This window comes from Haemorhous mexicanus, chromosome 14, assembly GCF_027477595.1.
Source record: "Haemorhous mexicanus isolate bHaeMex1 chromosome 14, bHaeMex1.pri, whole genome shotgun sequence".
Taxonomy (NCBI): Eukaryota; Metazoa; Chordata; class Aves; order Passeriformes; family Fringillidae; genus Haemorhous; species Haemorhous mexicanus.
The window spans coordinates 9161394-9185839 of NC_082354.1; the positions used below are offsets into that span (position 1 = coordinate 9161394).

Consider the following 24446-nt stretch of genomic DNA (forward strand, 5'->3'; position numbering starts at 1 on the left):
TTTTTGGAGTAGTGATACTGTAGACTTTACTGCTTGACTTCAGCCACCTAATAAAATGGATTTTTATTTGCACACCATTTCATGGCAGCAGTGTAGGAGCACAGTTTCTGTGAAGGGAAATCTCAGGGAACTTAACAGACAGGCTCACACTGAGGAGTCAGGGAAAGTTGTGGCTTCCATGTTTACGTTGAAATGTCAGAAGACTTCAAGTTGATAATTTTGAGACTGTGGTATGTGAAGGACTTTTAAAGCAAAGCTGCAATTTGGTGGGTTGTTTATGTGACTTTTTTTTTTTTAACCAAGACAACAGACCAATAAAGTGATATAGTAGGCAATCATTGCTTCTAGAGCTGGTAACATGGCTGTTTATCAGTGGTTTTATATGATCATCCTGCTGTTCCTCCTCATCTCAGTTTACGTTTCCCCCATCAGCTGAAGTATGCCCACTGCTACTTGTGTTTTAGGCTTGGATGCACTTGAGGGAGTGGCAGCCTCTATGGAGCTAAAACTGGAAATGATGATCAGAGGAAGTCTGACTTCACACTGTAATGTGGAACATGCCACCACCTCGTGTGTGATCTGGCACAGAGTGCTCTTCCTGAGGTGGATGCTGTGCAGTGGCTGTATCTGAGCAAAGTCTGCTGTGTAAATCAATGCTTTAGTTTTCAGTAAACCTTGCTGATCACACTGAAGACCCACCTTTCCCAGGTTACTGAAAGAAAAATTGGTGCCAACATCCAGCTGCCAGATAGCAGGTTGTAGCCTGAGGTCAGGGAGCAAGGTGCCACAATAATGGAATTATTCTGCCTTGGAAGAGGTGAAAATTGGAAATCTGGCACCTTGAAGCATAGCAGTAAGAAATCCAAAAAGGAGCAATTTGGACCTCTCTGTTGTTTTCAAGGGATTTATAGTGTTTTTCATAACCTTTAAAAGCTATCCACCCTTACCTGTGTTGGTTTAAAAAAAAATAGGCAGTAGGATGGTTGAATGTTTAGGTTTTTTGGAGTAAAGATAAATCTTCAGTGGTTTGACTTTTGGAAACTTCATTGATTAGCTAATATACAGATTTAATAACAACAAAATAATAGTCATCTTTAGATCAATGATTTCGTCTGCAGCTGCTTTATTTTAGCTCATTCCTAGAATGATTGAATCATGGTTGTATGGGATCTGCTCGTAGGTGATGAGTTGGTTTGGGGCTTTTTGGTAGTATACCAAATATCCATTTTTAACAAAACTAGAAAATTTATAATAAATTAAACACTACACATATTTCTGTAGCACAGTTTTAGGATAAAGTATTTTCAGAGAACTCCAGGTACTAATTTTGAAAGTCTGTATATATACTTAGCTGGTGTGCTGTGTAGTTGCATTTTATGTTAGCTTTAGAAATGTCATTTTCAAGGTTAGTTTTGAAGATGTCATTAGCTTTTTCCTTTCAAAAAATGCCTGGTGAACAAAACCAAACCATGAACACACAGATTTTGATGTATCAAAATTAAAATGCACTCTGGTTATTTTCCAGAGTTTTCAGTCTGATAGGATGATTTTTTAAATTCAGCTTTGACATTTGAAGGGATCTCACTGAAGGTTTCTCTACATAGTTATGAGAGACTGTTTGCATCTCATACAGTTTGCGAGAGTATTTAATTTTAGAAAGAAGTGTTTAAGCTTTGTTGTGGAAACATTGTAATGTCTTTGAGATTAATTCTGAGTCTTTCAGAATTTTATCTTTCTTTAGTCTTGTTAGTGTTGAGTAGCTGATTTCTCATACAGTGTATTTGTGTCCTGCAAGCCACTTGAATGACATTATAGAACTGGGGTGCAGTTTCCCAGTCTGACTTCACTTGCATACCAAGACTACTGCAGGCATAATTAATGCTCTGACTATAGTTTGCTGGTTTGGGGAAGTAATGTGGGTTTAATGCAGGCTTTGGATGAGACTCCATGTCCAGGGCAAACAAAACATCCTCATACATGTGCCCCACGCCCTCCCTTGAACTACTTGCATTGATCAGTGCATGCTGGCTGTGCTGTTTCTGCTTGATAAGTCAGCAGCAGATACTCTGCTGCTTTTTGTTAGATTATTTTTTTGCTGAGTTTTAAGACTTTTTTGCTGAGTCTTTTAGCATGCTAAATGCCAGAGCTGGCTTAAGGGATAGGATCTTCCCATGTGGTCTGGGGAAAATGGGACCCTTGCAACCAGCCAGTGTTAATTTTAGGCTGACAAGAACTGTAGCTCAAGCTGTTTTAAGTTGTTCAAGTTGGATTTGTCTTCTGCTCTGAGAATGTAAATGCACTCTTGGTTGACACTGTGAGCCCACTGCTGTACCCAGCAGTGCTAAAGATTACAGTGAAGGGAACTTTTTTTTTTTTTTTTTGGTGGACTCATTTCAATGACTTTTTCCAGTTTTGGCACATTGAGCAGGTGGGTTGGTGCCTGCAAGTACATCCAGAAGCTGTAGAAGAAAAACCAATCACATAACAGATTTCCTTTTGTGATTCTGCTGTTAACAGCATTGCCAGTTGTTTGGCCTACATCTAATTCCCCAGTCATCAGAACATAGCTTACAGGCTAGAATATAAGACTAAACAGGGATTTTTTTTTTTTTTCCTCTTGTTAAATTCATCTGGGTACATCATAGCGCTTTTATGTACATAGTTGCAAACATTGCAATGTACAGCAACCTTTGCATTGTGATTTTAAGATAGTGAAGGAGCCTGCAATATGTAGCAGAACCATGTGCAGGCTGTTACAGAAAGTCTTGAGCCCATTTTGGATGGCTAAGGATTTAATTTACAAGTAGTTTTTTTTTTTCAAAACAGCCCTAATGGATTGCTTCCACAAGGCTATCTGGTGTTTAGCCCAGTAACTCAATGGATCCAACAGCTGGGTGCTCTAATTCAGAGGGATATACAAGTTGGCACCAGTGTGGGGGAGAAGTATTGTGGCCTTGGTAGGATTTTCTCTCAGAGAAGCTGTGTGTACTCTTTCCAGCAGACTGGTTGTCTGTGCTCAGTGATCTGATCTGCTGCTGATTTGCAGGGATGGAAATTGTGTTTGATTTTCTGTGGTGTCAGTCCCTTTAGAGTCTTTAGTGTGCTCTGGAATTACACTGGCAACCTGTTGCCCAGCAGTTCCTCAGTGTCAGGTTTGGAACTGTCCTGTGCCGGCCCCACTGAACTATGTCTGACTTGTCTGTTCAGCCAAATGCTTCCCCTGTACTTAATTAAAATTTACCTCATCCCTCTGACCTATATATTGTGAAGATAGGTGTGAATGTCTCCCCAGTTGCTTCACTGGTAAATCCTGGGAATAGTGTTCTACTGAGCTTCTCTACATGGTGTTGTCAATCCTCCGTCCTTTTCTCATTTTGGTCTGCAGGAGACCCCACTGTTTTTTCTAGTTGGTTTCCTGCTTTTGATGTAGTTAAGTAACTTTGTAAGGTGCTGCCCAAACATATTAAGTTCTGTTTCCTGTTTATTTTCACCTACCATGTGTATTCTAATCTCTTCTGTTCTCATTAAAAGCTGATTTCTCAGATTTGCTTCCTAACTTCCCCATTCAATTGTGCAGTATGTAGGCTTTTATTGCAGGGGCTGATGTATTCCTTTGACTGCTTTTGTTTTCCTTCCAACTGTGAGGAGTTTTTACTTGATCTCCTAATACAGAATTTTGCCTGCTTTATTTTGGTAATTTTTTCCCCTCTCTTCAGGGTTGTGTGGTTTTGGGTTGGATTTTTTGTTTAGGTTATTTTTGAGGGGAAACAGGTTTGAGAGGATTGCTAATTACTGTTTTTTTTTTACACTGTTCCTTTAACATTAATTATCCATGTGCCAATAGTTTTTTGTGTCACTGTATTCAGCTGTGATGTCGAAATACAATTGCATTGCAGGCACAGTTACGTAGCAGCATTCTTATCCTTTAAATAGGTCTTGTGTACTGCTAAAAATTAAACCAAAAATGGGATCTTTTCATGTAGGTCCTAGCACTAATTTTCAAGGTAGAAATCATTATTTGGGGGGAAAAAAATCTGCGTACCATTCTAATGAGTCACAGGCTTCACTCTACATCAGATTTCAGTGGCCCATGGTTATTACCTTGCTTAAAGTTGAAACTCTGTATCCTTTCTGAACAGGTAGTGTAGTTGATCATGTATCTTTATTACTTGTTTGTGTGACTTCTAGCATAAGAAGTTCATTGGACTTCTCCTCTCCTGTAAGCTTTATGCCATTAAATGTTTATTTAACCTTCACAGGCTGTGCCATTCCCCACCTGCCTGGTGTTTGTTGCTCCTGTTGGAATTGCTGAGTAAGCTGGCAGGCTCTCAGCATTATCCTGTTTTGGTTTCTCCTCCTTCCACCAGATTGTGGAGATCCTTGTTACTTTGAGGGTGTCAGGTGAGGCCAGGTATTTGGGCTTCCCATGTGTTTCTTATGAAATTTCTAGCAGTAATGTAGAAGTGTTTGTAAGTTCCAAAACTCTTATTAGCATGCCAGTCTGGCTGACTCTGGCATGACTAATGTGCATGCTTAACAAGTTCTTCCTGTTCCCATCATGCCTGAATCTTGCTGTCTGTATCACTGACTTCCTTTCTCAGCCTCACATGTGGATCTGGCAGCCCTTAAGAAAGTAAAACTATGGAAATCCTGAGTGTAATGCTTCTGTCCATCAACCTGAGTTTACTTTCCAGAGAATCCATCCTGTAATTCCATACACTGCTGTTACTAGTGTGGATTCAGTGGACTACTGGGTTGTTTGGTTGGGTGGTTTGTTTGGGTTTTTTTTGTTTTTTTTTTTTGTTTTGTTGGATTTTTGTTGAATCACCATGTAGTCACTATTCAGTGTAGAAGCCCTGTGAATTTGTTGCCTTTCCATCTGCTGGCTGCTGTGCTAGCAGTTGTCAGATGTCACAGATACAGCAAGCTGTGTGTCAAGTAAAGTCATCTGATAACCACACCTGCTTCTTCCCACTCCTAAGTCTGTCTACTCCAAGAAGGATTCTTGTGTCAACAGGAAGCAGAGGGTGGATTGTTCCAGAGATTAACTCTGATCCATCCTAGGTCCACATGAATGCTAGAGATGGCGAAAGGCATGATGAAGCATGGAAGAGAAAACAAGTAGACAACACAAAAGCCTTTTTCAATTGTATTGCTTGTTATCTATTATAAAACTTCAGTGAGGTTCATGTAAGGTAGTGGGCTTTTTGAAGCTTTTTAAATTTGTTTCCTCATAATGAAGGAATATCCCTAAAATTGTCCGTTTTCAAATAGGAAAAAAAGGGCATTTTTGGGAAACAAAATTGCAGACAGCATCTCTGTACTCTTGTGAACTTGTGTTTGGTAAAAGACTGAAAGAACTGATGTTCCCAGTGAGGATCTGCTTTATTAGTGTCCCAGGGATTGCCAGTGGAAGATTGTGCTGGAAGAATGTAACAACAGGGAAAGGCTGTAAAGATGCTTCTGTATCCTCCAGTAATTTTCTTTACTAGAGCTGGTGTGTTTGTGTTTATGGGTTGTCTAATTGTATGGCTGGTGATAGAATCCAGTATACTTGCTCAGAAAATGGTGCTCTGCTATCTTGGATGTCTGAAAGTAACTAGGTCATATACATTGCCTACTTAAAATTGTAGCCTCAGTACTGGCTCTGTGTATTACTGCATCTTTGTCTCACTAACTGCAGTGTATTCTCTTCCAAAGGCATCAGTGACCAGTCACCTGGCCCATTGCTAACACACCTCTCTGTTGCCTGAGTGCTTAGTGTGTTCTTTTTCAAGGTTAGCGTGGTCATGTTCACCTCATGACCAGTTTTGTTCTGCCTTGTGTGTTGCATAATCTGCTAAAGCAATGTGTCTGAAAGCTCCTCTGCTTTTTCCAGCAGTATAGGCTGTCCTCATGAAAGTAATTACCTCTCTTTAATAATCTTACTGCTGTTTCCTGTTGTTTAAGCTGTACTGCATGTGTTTCTTCTTGTGAGATGCAAATATAAGTAGTGATCTCATTGCCATTTTTACTGCCCCTTTTGCTTCTCCTCTTTTTGAGCTGACATCCCTATGCATGCCCCACACAGTGAAACAGAGGAAGCACACTTTATCTAGGCTAAATTGGCAAAAAGGAGAGAGATATTTTTAACCAGATTAGTTCTTCTATCAAGTGTTCATTGTAGAGCAAGAGAGTGTATGGCTGTCTGGGGGTGGGAGGTTGCAGTGAGTCTGTATTTATTTAAGCAACAGCTCTGGACTTCACTGTTACTCATATCCTTGATGCAGTCATTAGTGATTTAAGGGGTGGGAAGACAATGAGAGATCATCCAATGCATCTGAAAGCATATCCTGTGTTCTATACCTATGCTGACTGAGAGATGGCTGTCTTCCTTAAAAGCATCCAGTTTCCACAGATTTTCAATCCAGTGACAACTCTGTGATTTTGAATCATCTTTGTCCATCTTAAAAGTGCTGTCTTGTATTACATCTTGATCAAAACTATAAATTCCATTTGGCTCTAATTCCATCCCTGTATTTACACTATCTTAGACGTGTCATCTCATTGCTTAAATTACATGGCTAAGTTCTATACAAGCAGTGCAGTCTAGAATGCATTGATTCAATAGTAATTAATTTATTCCAGCTGTTGAGTAAGTGAAGTCTGAATTAGAGGGCAAATTCAGATTCTTCTGAGGCTTGTTTTTTTGCTCCTCTTGCATTATTGTGAGCTTCTTGAAACCACTTCCAAAATTATTGAATGTTTACTAAATTTTCAAAGTTAAACGTTTAGAAAATCAATTCTAAAAACCTGAAAGTAAATGCTAAGGCATCTTCTTGTTTGCTTCCTCGTGTATCAAGCCTCCTGCAAGCTACTGTTATGCAGTGGACTTAAAAATATGTAATTTAAAATAAGGAGCAATGATTTTTAAAGGAATAATTTTGAATGTTTGGCTGAACTGCAGTCTCTCCTGTCAGCTGATGCCTTGGCATATAAGTTTTGTAATATATTATTGCTATAAAAAAATCGTGTGTAGTTTCAGGTTTTTTCCTTAGGTTTCTTTAAATATTTCTCAATCCTTTGAACCAAGTTCCACTTAAGCAGAAAAGTCCTGTGTGTTAATTTCTCAGAGGCTTGGCAAACTCTTAAGTTATTGGCAAAAAATTGTTTGTTCATCTGTTTATGTTGTGCCCTTAGGTGCTTCTGTCTTAGCATGCATCATGTATTTGGCAACTAACAGAAAGCATTTTAAAGGTCCAAATGGATGTCTTTCTGACTATACCTACTGTCTTGTTTGTATAAAGTGTCTGAACTTAATTAAGAAAGTTATTTTCCAGAACAAATTGCCTACATTGCATTGCCACCTTCTACTTACTGATCTGATATTTTGAATGAAGAGTGTGTCTCACAGTTAGCTGAAATTCATTAAAACATAAGTAATGATTAGTCTGTAGCAGGAGAATCCCAGATACATCTCTAATAAAATTTTGTGTGACTGTCTATTAACTGTAAATCCTGATTTTCTATTAATGGCTTGAGTAACTCCTTCAAGTAATATTTCAGCAGAACAAAAAAAATAGTTTATGAAAATCCGGTGGTCACTGGCAATTTGGGTAAAATTGGCAAGTCTAATCAGAGTGAAAAATTCAGTATCTTCACTGGCAATGAGAACAGACTCTCTTTTAAGGTGTTCTGTGTAGACTCTGAAGGTCGGAGTAATTTGTTACGATGCTGTCTGAACTCTATGCAAAACAATGTTTGCTGGCTCCTGGTTTGTAGTAAATATGCAGCAACTACTCATGAGCATGGAATTGTTTTCCCTCTTAAAAGAATGGAAATAATGCTGTGGCACAAAGCTTGCAGACTTTTAGTGCTTGGAGAATGCTTTTTCTCTATCAAATTTCAAAACTGATTTTATGCCTGCATCATTCTGCTAGTGATAGAAGGGGAAACATTATAGCAGTGCCTCAAAACTAATGTTTGCTGCATTTTTGCTAGTGACTTCTAAGAAAATAAAAATATAGGAGCTGGAGCTATTCTTATGAGATTTCTTTAGCACAGTTTTATGGGGTAGAAGTTCTGGGGATCTTACACGGCTTTCTAAAACATGTTTCATGTGGTGTTCTTAAAACATATGGGTTTGGATACATTGATGGAATTTTAGAAAAGTTTTTGGCTGAATCCTTTCAAAGCATTAATTGTGAAAAAGTTACTATGGAAAGGAAAATACTTCCAGTGGAAATATTTTGTCTCAATTCCAGTCTGTACCTAGAGTGATCACAAACTATACCTGAGATCTTTGATGGTCCTGAAATTGCTTCAACTTTAACTTGCAAAGCATCCAGTTATGTTATTAGACTGACTATTCTGCCCCCTTTAAAATGTTTTTCTTTGACATGACTATCTCTAGTTCAGGACTACTTGGTCCTTCTGGAGAGGAGACTTCATAGTGTTACTTTGGATAAGTAGTGCCAGTCCTTGATAAGTTGAAGACTTGTTAGTTTGTGAATGGGTACATGTGTTTGAGCTCATTTTTCGATATAAGAGCTGCTTGTGGTTTGAAGTTGCCCACTTTCTTTGAAACTTGGGTGGGGAGGTGACTTTGGCTGGAACCTATCTAACTTGAAAAACTTCAAATGTAGCCAGAGTTTCTTGATAAGTGTTTTCCTGGTGTTTCTATTGAGAGCTACCTACGGGAACATAAAATAGTGTAATGTTGTCTGAGGAATGAGAGAGGTGGAAATACCAGCTTTGCTTTGTGAATAGTTTTTCTCAACAAACCAGGACTTTGTGTATAATCTGAAGTCAGTTTGATTTAATTAAAAGGAGTATAATGGATGACTACTCATAAAGGTATCAAGGAAACAAAAGTATATTTCTTCAGAACATTTTAAAATGTCCTATAGAAAGTCATAATTAGGTGACTGAAGATTCTGAAGTAATAGTTTTAATAGTTTGTAATGACACTGAATTGATTTATGAACTTCATAAAGTCTGATTTTTCTGCTCTGGTTCATAATTGTGCAATTGAGGAAAAAGAATTGCTTAAGTAGGTCAGAGCATAAATGTGAAGAGTTCTATAATGTGTATATATATTGTTACATAATTTTATTAAATATTGCAAATTACGGTGCCTTAATAACCTGGAATGTGGTGGCACTTGTTCTTGGGTGCTTTTGACAGTAGAGCAGAATTTTATCTGGAGATACAGTCCTTACCCTGGATGTGTTTAATAAGCATGTGTGCTGTCAGGAAAGATTAGGCATTGCTTTGGTAAGAGAAGTTCCAAAGAACCTGAAAGTCTGGATTTCAAAATTCAAACCCCACTTTCTCATAACCTTTTGCTGATTTTTTTGGGAACATGTTGAATGCTTCAGAAGTTGTAATCAAAATGAAGGGAATTTATTAAGCAAATAGAGACTTATTTAGTGAGGGTTGAGGACTTTCTCCCTGACTTGTAATGGGCATGTGGAGTACAGCAACTTGAGTATTACATGATTTCTTTCCCCGCCCCCCTTTTTAAAAACTGGTTGCAAAGGGAGATTTAAGTATGAAAAAGATGGAGGGAGAACAGAAATGGAAGAGGAAATGAAAGGAGTGGGGGTAGGGAAAGAAAGCCGAAAAACACATGGAATACAGAAAGGAGCACAATAAGCAGAAAAATGAGTTTTGAAATGTAATGACTTTAGAGTATGATGGAGGCAGGAATACATGTTTATTCTGTAATACCTTGTCACATCTCAAATTGTGTGAGGGTGATAATGTTCATCAGAGGAGTATTGCATGTTAATGGCTTTGTTACAAAACAGTGTACAGTTCAGCGATTCCTGATCTGGTGCTTAATAAGAGCCAGAATCATCTAGGCCAAGTGCAGAGCCATCCTATCTGCTCTCCTACATATGGCACTGTGCTGCTCAGATAAATATGCTCGCCTGGAAATAGTCAAGGGATGTCTGTCTTCAAGCTGCATTGCTCCAGACCTGTGCTGAGAGACTTGTAGGCACCTTTAATGAAAAGAATATTTATGGAACAATAAGGCTTTTTAAAAAGCAAAGCTGATTAATCACTGTCTTTTAATTTTTTGGTGTTGACATAGAGATAGTTGGGTTTTTTTGAGAAGCAGGCTTCTGTGTGTTTATCCTGCTGGTCAGGACTTGGATAGGATTAGCAGAAGTTTACAAGATCGAAGGCTAAACCTGGCTAGTCAGAGGTAAATATGGAAGAACAAGGGATCATGGTGTGCATGATCACAGAAAGTACTGTGAAAATGCCCTGGTGAGGAGCCTTGGCATCACAAGTGCTGTGACATAAAGAGACTGTAACCCTTTGTCCCATTCTGGTAGCTCTAGTCTACATTGATAGCTTCTGTTACTTAAAACTGAGAGACATGTTCTACTTGACATTCAGAGGAAGGTGAAAAACTCTTCTATTTCCCCACAGCTCCTTCACTTCTGTAGTCTTTTGAGGAGCATTGAATTTTATATTTTATTCTTCCTTGCTTTTTGATTCCTCCTATCTACTCTCTAATCATGTTGTCCCCTCCCTGTTTTGTGTGGGTGCCGGCTTCATGCCGCTGTTCATCATTGCAAAGAGTATTTTCAGTTTGAAATGACTAATGGTTTCCCTGTTGCATGGATGATTCTGACAAGAAATAGTAAACATAAAGGCTGTGCTAACATTAATGTTGCTAAGATCAGCAGCCAAGAAGCTGGAATAACCTTGTGATACTGTATTGACTAATACTTGGGTCATACTTGGAAAGCTTTCCTCACAGCTGTATGGGTTAGAAATATTTCTAAGGCTTGATTTATTTTTTTAATGAAAAAAAACCTCTTCTCAATTAAATAACATAGCCAAATCTATATGTATACCTTCTGGCCTAACTGCAGAGGATCTCTGTTGGATACTTATTTTAATTTGATCTTAATTTCTTGGAGATACAAATGGCTTTAGTGACTAAAGTACAGCCCTAGGCTTTGATGCTCTAAAGATACTCAATTCTAGATTACTTCAGTTAATGGTTTAGCATCTTTCCAGATGTATAAACCTGATACCTGCTGATTGAGGTATAAAACAGCTTGATGATCTTGGAGTTTGTGGTAGAAAAGACCTGTGGTTGGAGCATTGTCAAAGTGTTGTAATTTGAAGCAGACTGAGCTGATGAACTGGTGTTTCTTCTTGGTTAGTGTGCGCATACTCAGCTGTGTGACACATCAGTCCCTTGTACAAATACAGTTTGTACCCAGTTGAAATTATAATGTTGGGAATTCGTGGAAGATAAACATTCCATTTTAGAGGACAATTCAAGTGTCTTACCTTAAAACAAGTTATATGGGCCTAAAGATTCATCAGTAACTCTGAGCAATGAAGTGAGTAATTAATTCACCTCTAAGGAAGATGCCGTCCTGAGGAATTTCCAGGTGCGCTGTGACCTGTAGGACTGCAGACCTTAAGTGACTGTAGTGCCCTGAGAAATATCACTGTGGAGAATGTCATGATTTTGAAGGTTTTCTTAGAAGTGCAGTCTGAGGAACTGTAGATATTCACACGTTTATTAGCAATGCTTAATAAGCTATGCATAACCAGAATTGTGTGATTTCTGAGGCACTCTGAGTTTTGTTACATGTAAATATGTATTTTAGCAAAGCGAACAGCAAACTTAGGAACATATGTCATAGAAACTCAATTTGTTTCATGAACTTGAGGGGTTGTCTTCTGAGAGTTAAAGGGAGAAAGTACAAAATAATGACTTTTTCATTTGTTCTGATGTTTTGTTGGTCATGTCTGACTGAGCATTCAGTCTGAACATACCTAAAATTTCTTGTCATCCCCCTATAAATTGTTGCTTGTACCCTCTCTTATGTGGCATGCTGCCTGTGTTGCCTGAGCTCGTGTAATAGAGAGTACAAGAATAGCAGCTCTGATGCTGCAGCTGAAGGAGCAGACACAGATTCTAGCTGTATTTGTGAATTTATGTCCTTTTTTGTCTGTTTTTAATGTGACCTTAATTAAGGTGTTGTAGGCTCACTTTAGAAAATGACCTGTGAGGCAGCAGTCCTTTTATTTTTAACCCTGATTATACTCTTGTTTAAACTAGATATTCTTAAAATAGTAGCTGCTTTCTGACCTTCCTTAAGATTAGCTGCTTAGATAAGCAGAACTTACTAACAAATTCACACCTAGCAGCTCAGGTTTGAGGCTGATCTCTCTAGGGCGCATGATCATTTCAGGAAGATCACCAAATATACTAAGTGGTTTACATGCCTAATGAAATCAATCTCTAAATGTTGATTTCTGAAATACAGTAGTTGGAAGAGTTGCTCATTTAGTCCTGAGAATGACTGAAAGAATATGCTGTACCCTCAGAAGTAATTAATAACCTTTTCAGTGATTGTATAGTATTTTAAATTCAAAAATTGCAGGCTTGTGAAACCTGTAGGTTGTGATTGTCTTTGGATCACCATGCATTGGCAGTAATGAGCCTTCTTCATTGACTGTGTTGAAGGAGTATTGCAATGCAGACTGTGTTTAAGAAGTTCAGCATGTTTCCCACATGGAAGAAAAATGTTGTCATGGAATAAATTTCCTTCTGTTTGGGGAAATCTGTGCTCCAGTCTTTGTGGATTTTACTGGAAAAAAAATTTGCTGTCCTAAAAAGTTGAGGTTTCTTACATACAGGTGATTTGACACAGGCAGGGGAATGGATTTGAGACTTTACTTGGTAGCTAATTCTTTTTTTGATTGTGTAAAACTAGTCAAGCAAACTGTGGTGTTAACAGCTAGTGTCAAAATATGTGTTAAGTGTCACTGTAGTGAAAAAAACCCAACTTATTGTTTGCAGCTAGCCCAAAAGGCTCTTTAGAGCCTTTCAGAACAGGAAAAACTGACTTTCAGAACAGGAAAAATATAATATATGAACTTCTCTAAATTTTCATTTTAGGATGTTTTTTGGACTTGAGATGAAGAAACTGGGTTTCTATTCTGGATTCAGAAAAAGTTAAAGAGCACCTTGAACCTCAAGAAAGCTATTCAGTCTTCTGTTCCTTGAAGCAATAAATTATTTTTTCTGATCCTTGAAATATGGTTAATATTACATATCTCTCTTTCTCTACTCAATTCTGCAATAGTGCTACATAGAAGGAAATATACAGAACTATAATATGGATGTGGGTTTTTCAGATTATTTTTGACTATGGGATTTGTGATGACAGTTCTCTCCCACAGTTTTACACACAGTTTCATGTGTGAATTGTCCCTTTGTTCTCTTACCGTGCATCATACAAAATTCGAAAAGGAGTCTGCAGTGAACATCAGGAGGCCATTTGATCTTTTCTCTTGTTAAAGGATGGAATCAAATATATCTACAGCTTTCTTGACAGTGACCAGTTTTTGGAGGCCTTTCAGAATATACTGGTGATGGCAGCTGTACATCCTCCAAGGCAGTCAATCCCAACATTCAATGTTTCTTACCATTAAGACTTTCTTTAATTGAATGTCTTACAGTGTGGGTTTCTTAGCATCTTCTGTTACCAGATGTTCCCCTAAGTTTCTGAGTAGCTGGCAAACAATTTCCTTGTCTTACTCTTTCTTCTCATAAATGATTCTGTGAGCAGAGTGGGGGTTTTCCCTTTATACTAATTTATATTCATACTTTGCAAGTCGATTGTCTTAGTTGTGCGTCTTCTTGTGCTTTGCTGTTTTTCTGTCTGTCTTCTCCAATTTTTCATATTAGATGTGTTGCTGTGATTGCCAGCCTTTGTGCACTTGAGCCTTTTTCCTTTGAGGAAGGAGCTTTGGGCTCCTCTGAGAAGCTACTGACTTCCTTTTGTTGCTTCTCTCAGCTTCTGGAAAACTGTATGTATTAATTGTCTGCATTGACCAAATTCTGTCTTTGTAAATGTGGATGGGAGGCTGTTGCTGTTCTCTTATTCTCCTTTGGAGATTCATGAACTCCTGTCTTGACTTTGTGTCTTAGCAGACTTTTTCTGTAATATATCTGGTGAGCTAAAATGTCCTTGCCCCACTTTGTGTGCTTATATGATGATGACTGTTTGAGACAGCAGATGTTTTTGTGATCGTTGACCAGCTCTGTAGTTCTATCCAGCAAGTTTCCCCTTTCATCACAAACCAGGTACTTCCAGCATACCTCAGAGCTCTGCAGGTGCCCTTGATAAAGCTGTTGGGGGAGGTGTGCTGCCTCCTTCACTCCTGAGCTGTATTCTCTGCTATCGAGTAATGAGAGTTAATTCATGGAATTGTGACAGCTGGAAATGTCCCAGCTTGGAGAGTGCTGGGGTTGAGTGCATCAGTTACAGGAGGGAGGCTGCTTTCTGTGCTTCCAGACAGGGCTGGCACTGCACCTATGCAGGAGGGCTCCCAGCAGACTGTCCCAGTGGCAGACTTGAATTCCTTTTCCTCCAGATGCTTCTAGTTGGAAACAGTATTATGTGAAGGTTTAGTGTTATTAGAAGGTGTAGCATGATCACAAATAAGACAGAGTAAGCTTCATGTGAAAGAATATAATCCTAAAATTTCTGAAACTGGGGGACAATAGCTCATTCACTTGTGTGAAACAAAAGGAAAGGAAAATGCTGGCAGTGCACTTTGCTTGTTCCGAGTGCTTCCTGGGAGTGTGAGAGCTTGGAGATCCTCAGAGCTGAAGTGGAAGCACTGTGGTCTTACAAAGGGATGAGTGTGCAGCTTTTCCAAGTGTCAGATCCTACAGCTCTGGGTGTCAAGTAACATGAGGGCTGTAGAGGCTGTCTTACCTTCTGTGGTTATAAGAGGTAGTGGTTAAATAACTGTAATTAAAGTGTTTGTCTAAATATCGTTTTACCTCCCAGTTCATCAAGTTAAGTCCTTTTCACTTCAAAGTCTTCCAAGTTTTTTATTACTTGGAAGTCTTCAAATGAAACAAACATTTCTCACTCATCTTCTGTGAAAGTAAAGAAATATTCTTTGTCTGTTACCCTTTCTTTCCTCTGTTCTTCTCACCTTCCTCCCCTTTCTTTGTCTCCACATCCACAACAAGGAAGAGAAACTTTTATACTGGTGGTACCAGGACAAGACCCGTTTATTCATGGTTCTTGCTTTCTCTCCCACACCCGAACTTAAAGGATCCCTTCACTTTTTGGGTAAATAAGAGGCAGCTTGTATCTAGTGCTGCTTTATATTGAAAGAAGTTATTTTTAACAGTGCATTCTGCATGATGTCAGTGTAAGTTACTGGCATGATGACTCTTAACTGTGGTAGCTGACTGATTGCTAAAATAGCATGCAGACTTCTGCTTTCAGTCTGAATATTTTCAGTAACATATAGGAACAGGTGAGTAATTGGTTTAGGCGATTTTGGCTGTGAAGCCTTAGCAATGCCCTAAGCACACTTTTTGAGCATGATGTATCAGAGACTGTTCCTGATATTTGCTTTCAGTGTTTAGATAGGTTTATACATTGTGGCCTCCAGGGGGATTGTTCCAGTTCTCCAGGAGTTGTAACAGATTAATGCTCAGGTGAAGTATAGGGCTGCCTAGTTTTTTCATTAATGAGAAGGGTATAATAGCTGGAGTCTGGTTTTGTGAACGTTGTTTTTTTTTAAAACTAACAAACAACAACATCTGCAGCTTTCTGACTACATCAAGAGGGAACCAGACAGAAAGGTGAGAGCACTCCACCCAATATGCTCTTGGATTCCTGTGGGATATGTGGTTTCAAACTTCTTTAGGCAAAAAGAAGACTGATCTCCAGGATGCCATGCATATCCTTGCTCTACATCATTGAATAATGAGAAATCCAAGCATCTGCAACCTTTCCTTCTTCTTACTAAAGATGCATTGCTCAAAAATGCATTGTTAGATGCATTTTTACTCAAAAAACTCTTGTTTTTATTTTAAGAAAAACAGGTAACAGATGAAAAAAAGGTTTTTTTCTAGTTGAATATGAACCAATTTCCTTAGCTGCTTTTAGCATCAATATCTGTAGAGTTTGGGACTTTAGCTTTAAATTTGCAGTTATGTCAGATAGCAAGTTTATTTGTGGGTTATTGGCTTAAGAACACAAGGAAAGAATTACAGCCTTGAGGAAGATATGCTGGCAGCTGAAGCCAAGGATGCCAATAAAAAGCAAAATAGCATCACTAGTAAGAAAAATACTCTTTTCTCCCCATAGCTTGTCTAGCTTCTGTGAGCAGGTTTTCTATGGTCTTTGTTTAGTGTAAGACTAGAAATGCTCTCTGAAGATTTTGTATTAGGCTGTAAGAGCTAGTACTAAAAAGTAGCAGTGTTCCTAGTTCAGAGATGGAAGCGTCGATTCAGGTGCCAGACCTTTCTCTGTAATTCTGTCTGCAGTTCCAAACATGGATGTTCAAGAAGGCAAATTTAAACTGGAAAAAAGTGTAGAGAAGAGATGTGATGGTCAGAATGGAAAGGTCCCCTTTGAGAGGAAACTGAATGAGCACATCCCATTCAGCTCAGCAAAGTGAAGTCTGAAGAGGCATGTGAATTATTTCTATAAACACTTTGGGGAATAATAACCAGGAAAGGAAAGAACTGTTTAAACTTAAGGACAATGTTGGCACAAGAATAGATAGGTACAAGCTGGCTGGGAAAACATTTTGGCAGGAAATTGGAATGTTTCCAGAGGTTCTGAACTTCAGTAAGGTTTTGAGGCAAGCTTCAGATTTTTCATTTTGGGGATTTTGTCTCCATTATTTCTATTGCTGACAGTAGAATATGGCTCATTTATGAACAGAATTATATAATTATTCCTTACAATAGTAGGAGCCCCGAAGGTCTCTTTCAGCCTTATTTCTTGAATTTTTAGAGTTAGAATCCTCTTGAGTCACTGACTGTTCTGAACCTGTGGTCCATATTACACTTTGAAGAGATCTGTGATGGTAATTGGGTAATTCTGTTCAGTAGGCTTAGATTTCCTGTGTAGACATCCTCATACCTTTAGTGGCTTCTGGGGAGCAATACTGAAGTTGAAAGGTTGGAAAAACATCTTTAGTCAGGCTTTGTGTTGTATAGTAATAATGGCTACCAGTGGTGGTTCATTTACCCAACTCACTCAGAACAGTGTATTTATACTCCTACTACCAGTAGTACAAAAATATATGTATATAACTTCTACATTTTGTCTTGTACTCATTGACAAGGACCTTCAAAGTGTATGCAAATGTTTCAGTGTTATTTGACCACCAGTGAAGTTCTCTGGTCTTCTCTTGTCCTTTTAAAGTAGCAGTAATTGTACACCTTAGAAGAAATTCAGTTTTCACAGGAAAGTAAATATGTATATGTTTCCCTGAATTACAGCCCTCCACTAAGTGTATTGCAGCTAATAAATCTCATAATCCAAAGATAAAGGTCAAGAGAATAATCCTAAAGTCCATTTTGAGTCTTACTCATGCTTATTTCTGTTCAAGGGGAGAGACTGGTTTCAGTGCCTTTATGATCTAATAATTTTGTTGGTACCATATCCCAGTTGGTGACTGGGATACCTTTCTTGAAAATGTAGTAAAATGCCAGTTGTTGATCTGAATGGAAAATAGTGCAATAACCCACATTTTATTAAATGTTTGGTAATGGGCCCTTTTGGCTTTATGCTTTACAGTACTTACTAAACAACTTTTTAAAAAGGGAGTGGGGGTGGCAGTAAAAAAGAAGTAAAAGGAAATCCAAAAGGAAAGTATGACTTCAGCTTCCTCTTTTATTCATTGTCATTGAAAGAAGGGAACTTGTCCAGCTCCATCAAGTAAGGAGGAAGTTGCTGTACCAGCAGGTGAGAACAGGTTTTAGCAAGTTAGGAGAGGACTGGATGCTGCTGTGTTAGTGCTGCAGACTGAGGCATATCCTTTTTCTGCCATCACAGGACAAGTATCTTGTGCCACACCAGACAAAGCAGATGATGTGGAAGGAGAAAAGGGATATGGGCTGTTCCTTGAGAGTCCCAAAGTGCACCCATCCCTATGTATGGACCCCCAGGACAGTTACACCCATCTCTGCTACACTGTGCAGTGGTGCAGTGACTGATCTCATATAATACAGTGCACTCTTCTCTATGTAATGTACTTTGAATTTTCACCTTTCAAGAAAAAGAGTAAATTTTACATGCTTTTCTTCTTTAAACATCCCTGTTCATCTCAGTATTAGAAATTTTTGTGAAGGTTGGTATCCAGATGCTATGTGCACTCCCTTGAGAAATTCAAATTAGTGCAGTTTTCTCTCATTTGTGTATTGATTAATGCAGTTCTCTAGAACTACAAGGAAAGGTTTGGTCCCCAAGACTGTATGGTTCTCCTCTTTCTGATTAATTTAGTGTATGAATTGGATTGTTATTAGTATTTCTTTGTAACTATCATGGTCATGTGTTCAACTTAGAGATTTTGCTCTACTTCGGGTAATTTTTGATAATTTTAAATGCTAACTTGGGATTCATGGAGAAAATAGCCTTTCCTCTGATAGTTCTTTAAGTTTAGAGGGTGTTCCTAAATTTTGTTGTCTTCTAAGGATTTCTCTCGGCAGTATTAGGACCAAAGTGTTTGTATTCAGGAGGATGGATGGCTAGTGTGGCAGGGGTATTTTTCTCTTCCATAAAGGGTTTCTTATATACAGATCTCTAAGGTGAGGCTTTTCCCATTCACAGGAGAAGGTTAATGGGTAAGGTACACTGAGCGTATTGGATCTGTTGCCAAGCAGTTTCATTCTGTCCCTAAACTATTCCAGCAATCTTATTTTCTATTATATCACACGAACAATGTTTCTAGAACAGTCAAAAGAATTACAAAGGACATTTATCACTGCTGTGTCCTGTTCAGATACAGTCTCTTTAGTGATTTGCCCCCTGTTGCCTGAAATGGAAGGGCACTGTTCCTGAAATTTCACACCAACTGTCAAAATTGCTCCTGTGATCACGTCTCTCTTTTCCTCCCTACCACAGCCCACTGTTTGTAACGTGGAAGATCGGTCGAGATAAGCGATTGCGAGGATGCATAGGTACTTTTTCTGCCATGAACCTGCACTCAGGACTCAGGGAGTACACACTTACTAGGTAAGAATTTGTTTTCTGTAGCCTTGACTTACATATTTAAGTAGTCTGTTGAGGAGATGATAGGTGTGTTTTGGTTTGTTTTGGGTTTTTTGGCTGTGTCACTGTACGGGTCAATGAAAACCTGTGTCTCCTGTTGATGCTGAGAGTATTGTCTGGATATTTGACTGCTGGTGTCATGAGGCTATGCTTGCAGTTAAAAATCATAAGTTGAGCCTATTCTCATTTTATTGGTCTGTAAACTACTCTTCAGTAGCTTATTGTAACTGATTATTATGGTATTTTTCCAGTGTTCAGACAAATTTTAACCTTAGTAGTTAATGTCAGGCCAGAAGACCAGAAAGTCAGATTTGGGGATTATCCTATTCACACTTCTAAAACAGCAGGTATTCTCACCTCTTCTCCATCAGGTGCTTCCAATCAGCTGCAGTTAATTTAATGCTACAAATTTCCATTACATGTTACTCTTCAGATACATCCCAGCCCCTGAGTGGGAAGCTTCTGGATGAGGGAGGTAAGTAATGATAATCCTTCACTCCCTGGCAGCATAATCTTCATGTTTTGATCTACACCTAAATTCATTCACCTTAATATTGTTCCATTTCCTTTGCATAGAGTGAAAACTAATAAGTTTATCACTAGAGCTAGTAGCAAGCTTTCTACTTTTTTTTCTAAGAGTTTTCTTAAGTTTATTCTTTAAAGAATCAATGGAGTTTTGTTCCTTTCAGCTACAATAGACTTTATTGTGCTTTAAAATAGAAGCTGCATTCTGTAGACCTCTAAAATATCATCACTTAAAATAATTAGTGCTTCCAGATCACTTTAGATTTGAGACTTTTGTCCATTACAGGATCTTCCTCTTTGCTGTTAAAATGCCTTGTCCCTTCTGGCATTAAATAATATTAGAATGGGAGATGTTCTTTCTTACATGTCTCCCTAGTTGGTTGCAACCTGAAGTTCATTTCATGCTTCTCTGCTGAGCTTGAAGAAGATAACTGCTCATCTCCTGAAGCCCTTACAAACTTCTGAAAGACTTAGTTACCTTTATTGTGTTCAATTTATTTATTATGCACTCTGGAATGTTTCTGCTTGTGTCCTTTAAAACCTCAGCATTCAAAATGGTCAGTGAGGAGAACCTTTTAATAAATTCAAAGCAATTTCTTTGTTGAGGGTTAAAAAGCTTAAAATCTTAACCATTAGTGAGCCAAACTGAATGAAAACCAACTTTCCCCCTGTACTCTAGAGTGTTTCATTTAGGTGTATGCTTTACAGTGCCTGATGAAGAACAATCATCTTGTACAGAAAATTTCCCCCTGAGGCTAGGAATAAGGTGATAGCTCAAGAAAATAGTTTTTGTTCCTCATAGATTTTTCCATTCTCACAAATCTGTCAGGGTTGTACACTTAAATACCTTTACAACTGGTTATATGATTCCTGACTGAATTCTGGGAAAACTGAAGTCAAAATACATGAAAAGTGATGAAAATTAAAGGGAACTGAAATAATTTCGGTGCAGTATTTACAGGATGGCCACATGCTGTGGAAGTTTATACTAGACTTTTTAGAGGACAGATCAAAAATTTTCAAGATGAGGAAAATAAAACTACATACCAGCCTATTTTTAAAAAATATCTTCAGAAATACATAAGTTACTTTAAAATAAAATATAAAATTTAGTGCATATTGGATCTTGTTACCTTTTATGGTAAATCTTTTTTATGCTTATGGTAACTAAAATGTTTCCAGGTTGCTTTATTTTTTTAAAATAACAACCAAACTTCAGATATGATCACTGAAATGTAGAGTTCATATGGGAATGTACAAAAAGGTGTTCCCAAAAAGGTGTGTAATGGTGGCCCAGCTTTCAGTCAGTAAAATGGCCCAAAAGAACAGCTGTTTTCAAATGCCCTGGTGCTTAGCAATCAAAATATCCACAATTCCCTTCACACATAATTTTATTGCAAATATGCTGATTAGTCCCGTGGATCACAGTAAATAAATTCTGTTATTTCTAGTGATCTCTGGCTGTATATCATATCCAATGTGTAGCATACACATCTCTATCTGCATACAGCAGTGTAATTCTTTAAAGTAGCATATTGATAGTTCATCTAGGAATCTGGAGTGAACAGTTTGTTTCTTGGGACACCCCCACCCTTCACTTTTTTGGGTGTGGAACCAAAAATGGTGGTGATCTGTGACCATTTTGAGCTCTGTAGGTTGTTGTGCTGATATTGCCAGTATGTTCTAAACAGGAAATTTATGTGGAATGATTCATCGTTAATTGGATGCATCTGCCTAAGTTCTGAGGAGGGATGAGAATACCCATAGTTAAAAAAACTATGACTGCATTCTTTATAAAATCTACATGTTAAATTCAATTTTCTCTGCAGTTATATCAGTGAAACACGGGGGAAAGGATGTATATTATGAAAATCATCTACAGAACTTTATGGAGAGAGAGATTCAGACTTGGTGATTTGTATTTCATTTTACTAGGAGTAAACCATGTCCAAATGTTCTACAGTGTTGAATACTACATTTTAGAATGAAGAAATTTTACCATGGCTAAAATAGTCCTTTAGACTGAAAGTGTTAAATTGACTATCCCACCTGAATGCATAAAAATAAACCAATCCAGATTATGAAAAATACCTTATGTTTTACAGCTCCTTCAAGAAAATACTCTGAACTTGGAAGCAGGTTACCACAGAATTTCATAACAGGTTGATAAATTACTATTTCATGTATTCTGTACAGCAGTAAGACTTAGGTTTTGGCACTGAAGTTTTAAACTCCTGCTTTTATAAACTTGAGGTATTGAACAAAATGGTTTTAGTTCTTTATTTTAGTTTTAGTTTTTAATCTATTTCATAGAATTTGATGTAATATTTTATGCCTATTGGATGTAAAAGTATAGATGCATGAATTTTTAACTCTGTGTTGTTTTAGCCCATCAAGGCTAGAATATGTATCTGGGGAGGGAGGTAGTAGAGAACAGGCAGGTGAAGGGAGATGTTACGTGGCAGAGTCTGCTGTCCCAGAAGAAAGTAGTAAAGAGACTTTGGAGGACCCCAAGGCTTAAGTGTATTAACCTAATGGCTGAAAACTGGGTTTAACCACCTTCCTTTAACTAGCATAGACCTGTCTCTACTCACTATGTGATGTAAGCAGTTTTTTTGTTGTGTGTTCTACTTACCACTCCACCTGAGGGAAATAGGACTGCTGACACTCAGCTTAGATGTGGCTGATCAACAAAAGAAAACAAAGAGAAGCTGGGGATGAGAAGCACAAGATGGAAGGAAATGAAACCTATGACCCAGCTTTCACATAACTGAATTTGGGTGTACATTCCATATGAGGATTTGGCTACTGCTGGTGTCAAGTACTGCTCTGTCCCTGTCAGCAATTTCAAGAGTCAGTCCTTGTTGCTGCAGTACTTCCCACTCTCTCTGTCAGAAACGCTTACCCTTTCTTCCTATTCCAGATTTTACTATCCCATCTGTAAAATACAGCAAGATAATTTAAGGGGTGAAATGGAAAAATATTTAATAACTGATCACATTAACATTGATGCTGGCTGTACTTGCTAAAGAGTAGTGACAAGTTTTTGTACAGACAGGACAACTTCCTTCATGTATTTAGTTGAGTTTACTACTCTAACCCTATAATCAGTCCCACAGGTCAGTGCTAACTTCCCAAAACCTTTACTGCCAAGCAGTGTTGCTGTGGGTGTAGGTAGTCATTACCGTTGATACAGGGCAAAGCATACTCATTCATCTGACTGAAATTTTTTGAACTGCAGAGCTGGGGCAATTACATGTTTTTGACAGTTGTTGTGGCCTTCAGTGGTTGACAGAAGTCATAGGTTGAATTAATTTGTGCAAATACCATCTCACGTAATATTTCAGAGCATATTGTTGCTTCTGTGTTGCCCACTGATAATACTTTGCAGGCTGTCCTCCTTTTGGCTTTGATTTATAGTATACCACTGCTGAAAGTTGGCTTTTTAAAATTTTGTTAATACACTGTCTGGTGGCCATCAGTGGAAAAGTGCCTGATAATTGTGAGATGAAGCTTACATTGTCACACTTGTAATTAAACTCTGCAGAGAGCAGTGTAGGTTCATGACAGCCTGAACTCACCAGGGTTATGTTATTCTTCTGTGTTCAGTGTTGTTTTTAAAGTCAGGGAGCTTCCTTTCCATTTGTATGTGTCTGTGAAAAGCAGGTGCTTGCTGGTCTCCTCTGAGTTCTTAGGGTTGCCTTCACTGAGGGAGAGGGCACAGATCTCCAGGTGAGAAGGGGTGCTTAGGGCCATATGTGCTGACATGGTTCTATGTCCAGTTGAGTGAACAGACAACCCTCTAGAATGAGTAACTCCCACCTCCCACTTAACAGCAAGCTGCAGTCATGGAGGGTAAAATTTCTAGGGGGGGGTTCAACCTATAAAATCCACTAAGTTTTAAGAACAAAAATGCCCTGCATGCTGTCAGCTGGGACTCCTCAGATATTCATCTGTCACATTGAATCATAGAATTGTTTACCTTGAAAAACACCTTTAAGGTCATCAAGTCCAGCCATTAACTCAGCACTACCAAGCCACTACTCCAACATGTCTCCAAGTGCCAAGTCTACATGGCTTCTAAATCCCTTTAGAGTTGGGGACTCCACCTCTTGTTTGGACAGCCTGTTTCAATAGTTGACAGCCCTTTTGGTGAAAAAATGCTTCCTAATAGCCAGTCTAAATGATGCCTGGTGCAACTTGAGGCTATTTTTTCTTGAGCTGTCACTTGCTGTTTGGAAGAAGAGGCTGACCCCACCTGTTCCAACTCCCTTGCAGGTAGAGAGCAGTAAGGTCTCCCCTAAGCCTCTTCTTCTCCAGGCTAAACATCTCCAGTATAAGCAACTCTCAGTTACACCATCATATTCCCTTACTGCATTACAAGGTTCTGTTGGAGTGATTTCAGAGCATTCTACATTCCTGGGGAGGTAGGAAATGGGGTGCCAAACTGATGCTTAAGAGGGTGTACTGCTTTTCCCTCAGACCAAGGATGGGGGCTCCCTGGCCTAAGGAGAGTTCAAGAATGCTGAAGAGCTTGCAGGACTGCTGTTCTGCTAATTTGGACCCCCCTGGGTTGGTGGTTGACAGTGTTGCTGTGACATGGGCATCACCCGGTGCCCAGTATAAGGCAGGTTCTGCTCACCTGCCAGGCATCAGGAGCAGAGGGGAGGGGTTTATTCTCCTCACTTTGTAGCAATTTCATATCACTAGAACTTCTTACAAAAGAGAGTGATGGTTGAGCCAAAGCTGTGTTTGAAAGACGTTTGGAAATACCTAAGTACTGAATATTATATACACATGTATATTCATATAGAGCATATAATATATAGCACATATATATGTTCTGAGTCAGAACTGGGC

General features: G+C 38.6%; 1 protein-coding gene across 1 annotated transcript in view; it reads left to right on the forward strand.

Annotated features, from left to right (window-relative positions):
* AMMECR1 (AMMECR nuclear protein 1) overlaps positions 1-24446 on the forward strand; it is a 70478-nt gene that overhangs the window by 12956 nt on the left and 33076 nt on the right. Inside the window, exon 3 of the mRNA XM_059859688.1 lies at positions 18915-19025. Coding sequence (XP_059715671.1) covers positions 18915-19025 — 111 coding nt within the window. The remainder of the gene's footprint in view (positions 1-18914; positions 19026-24446) is intronic.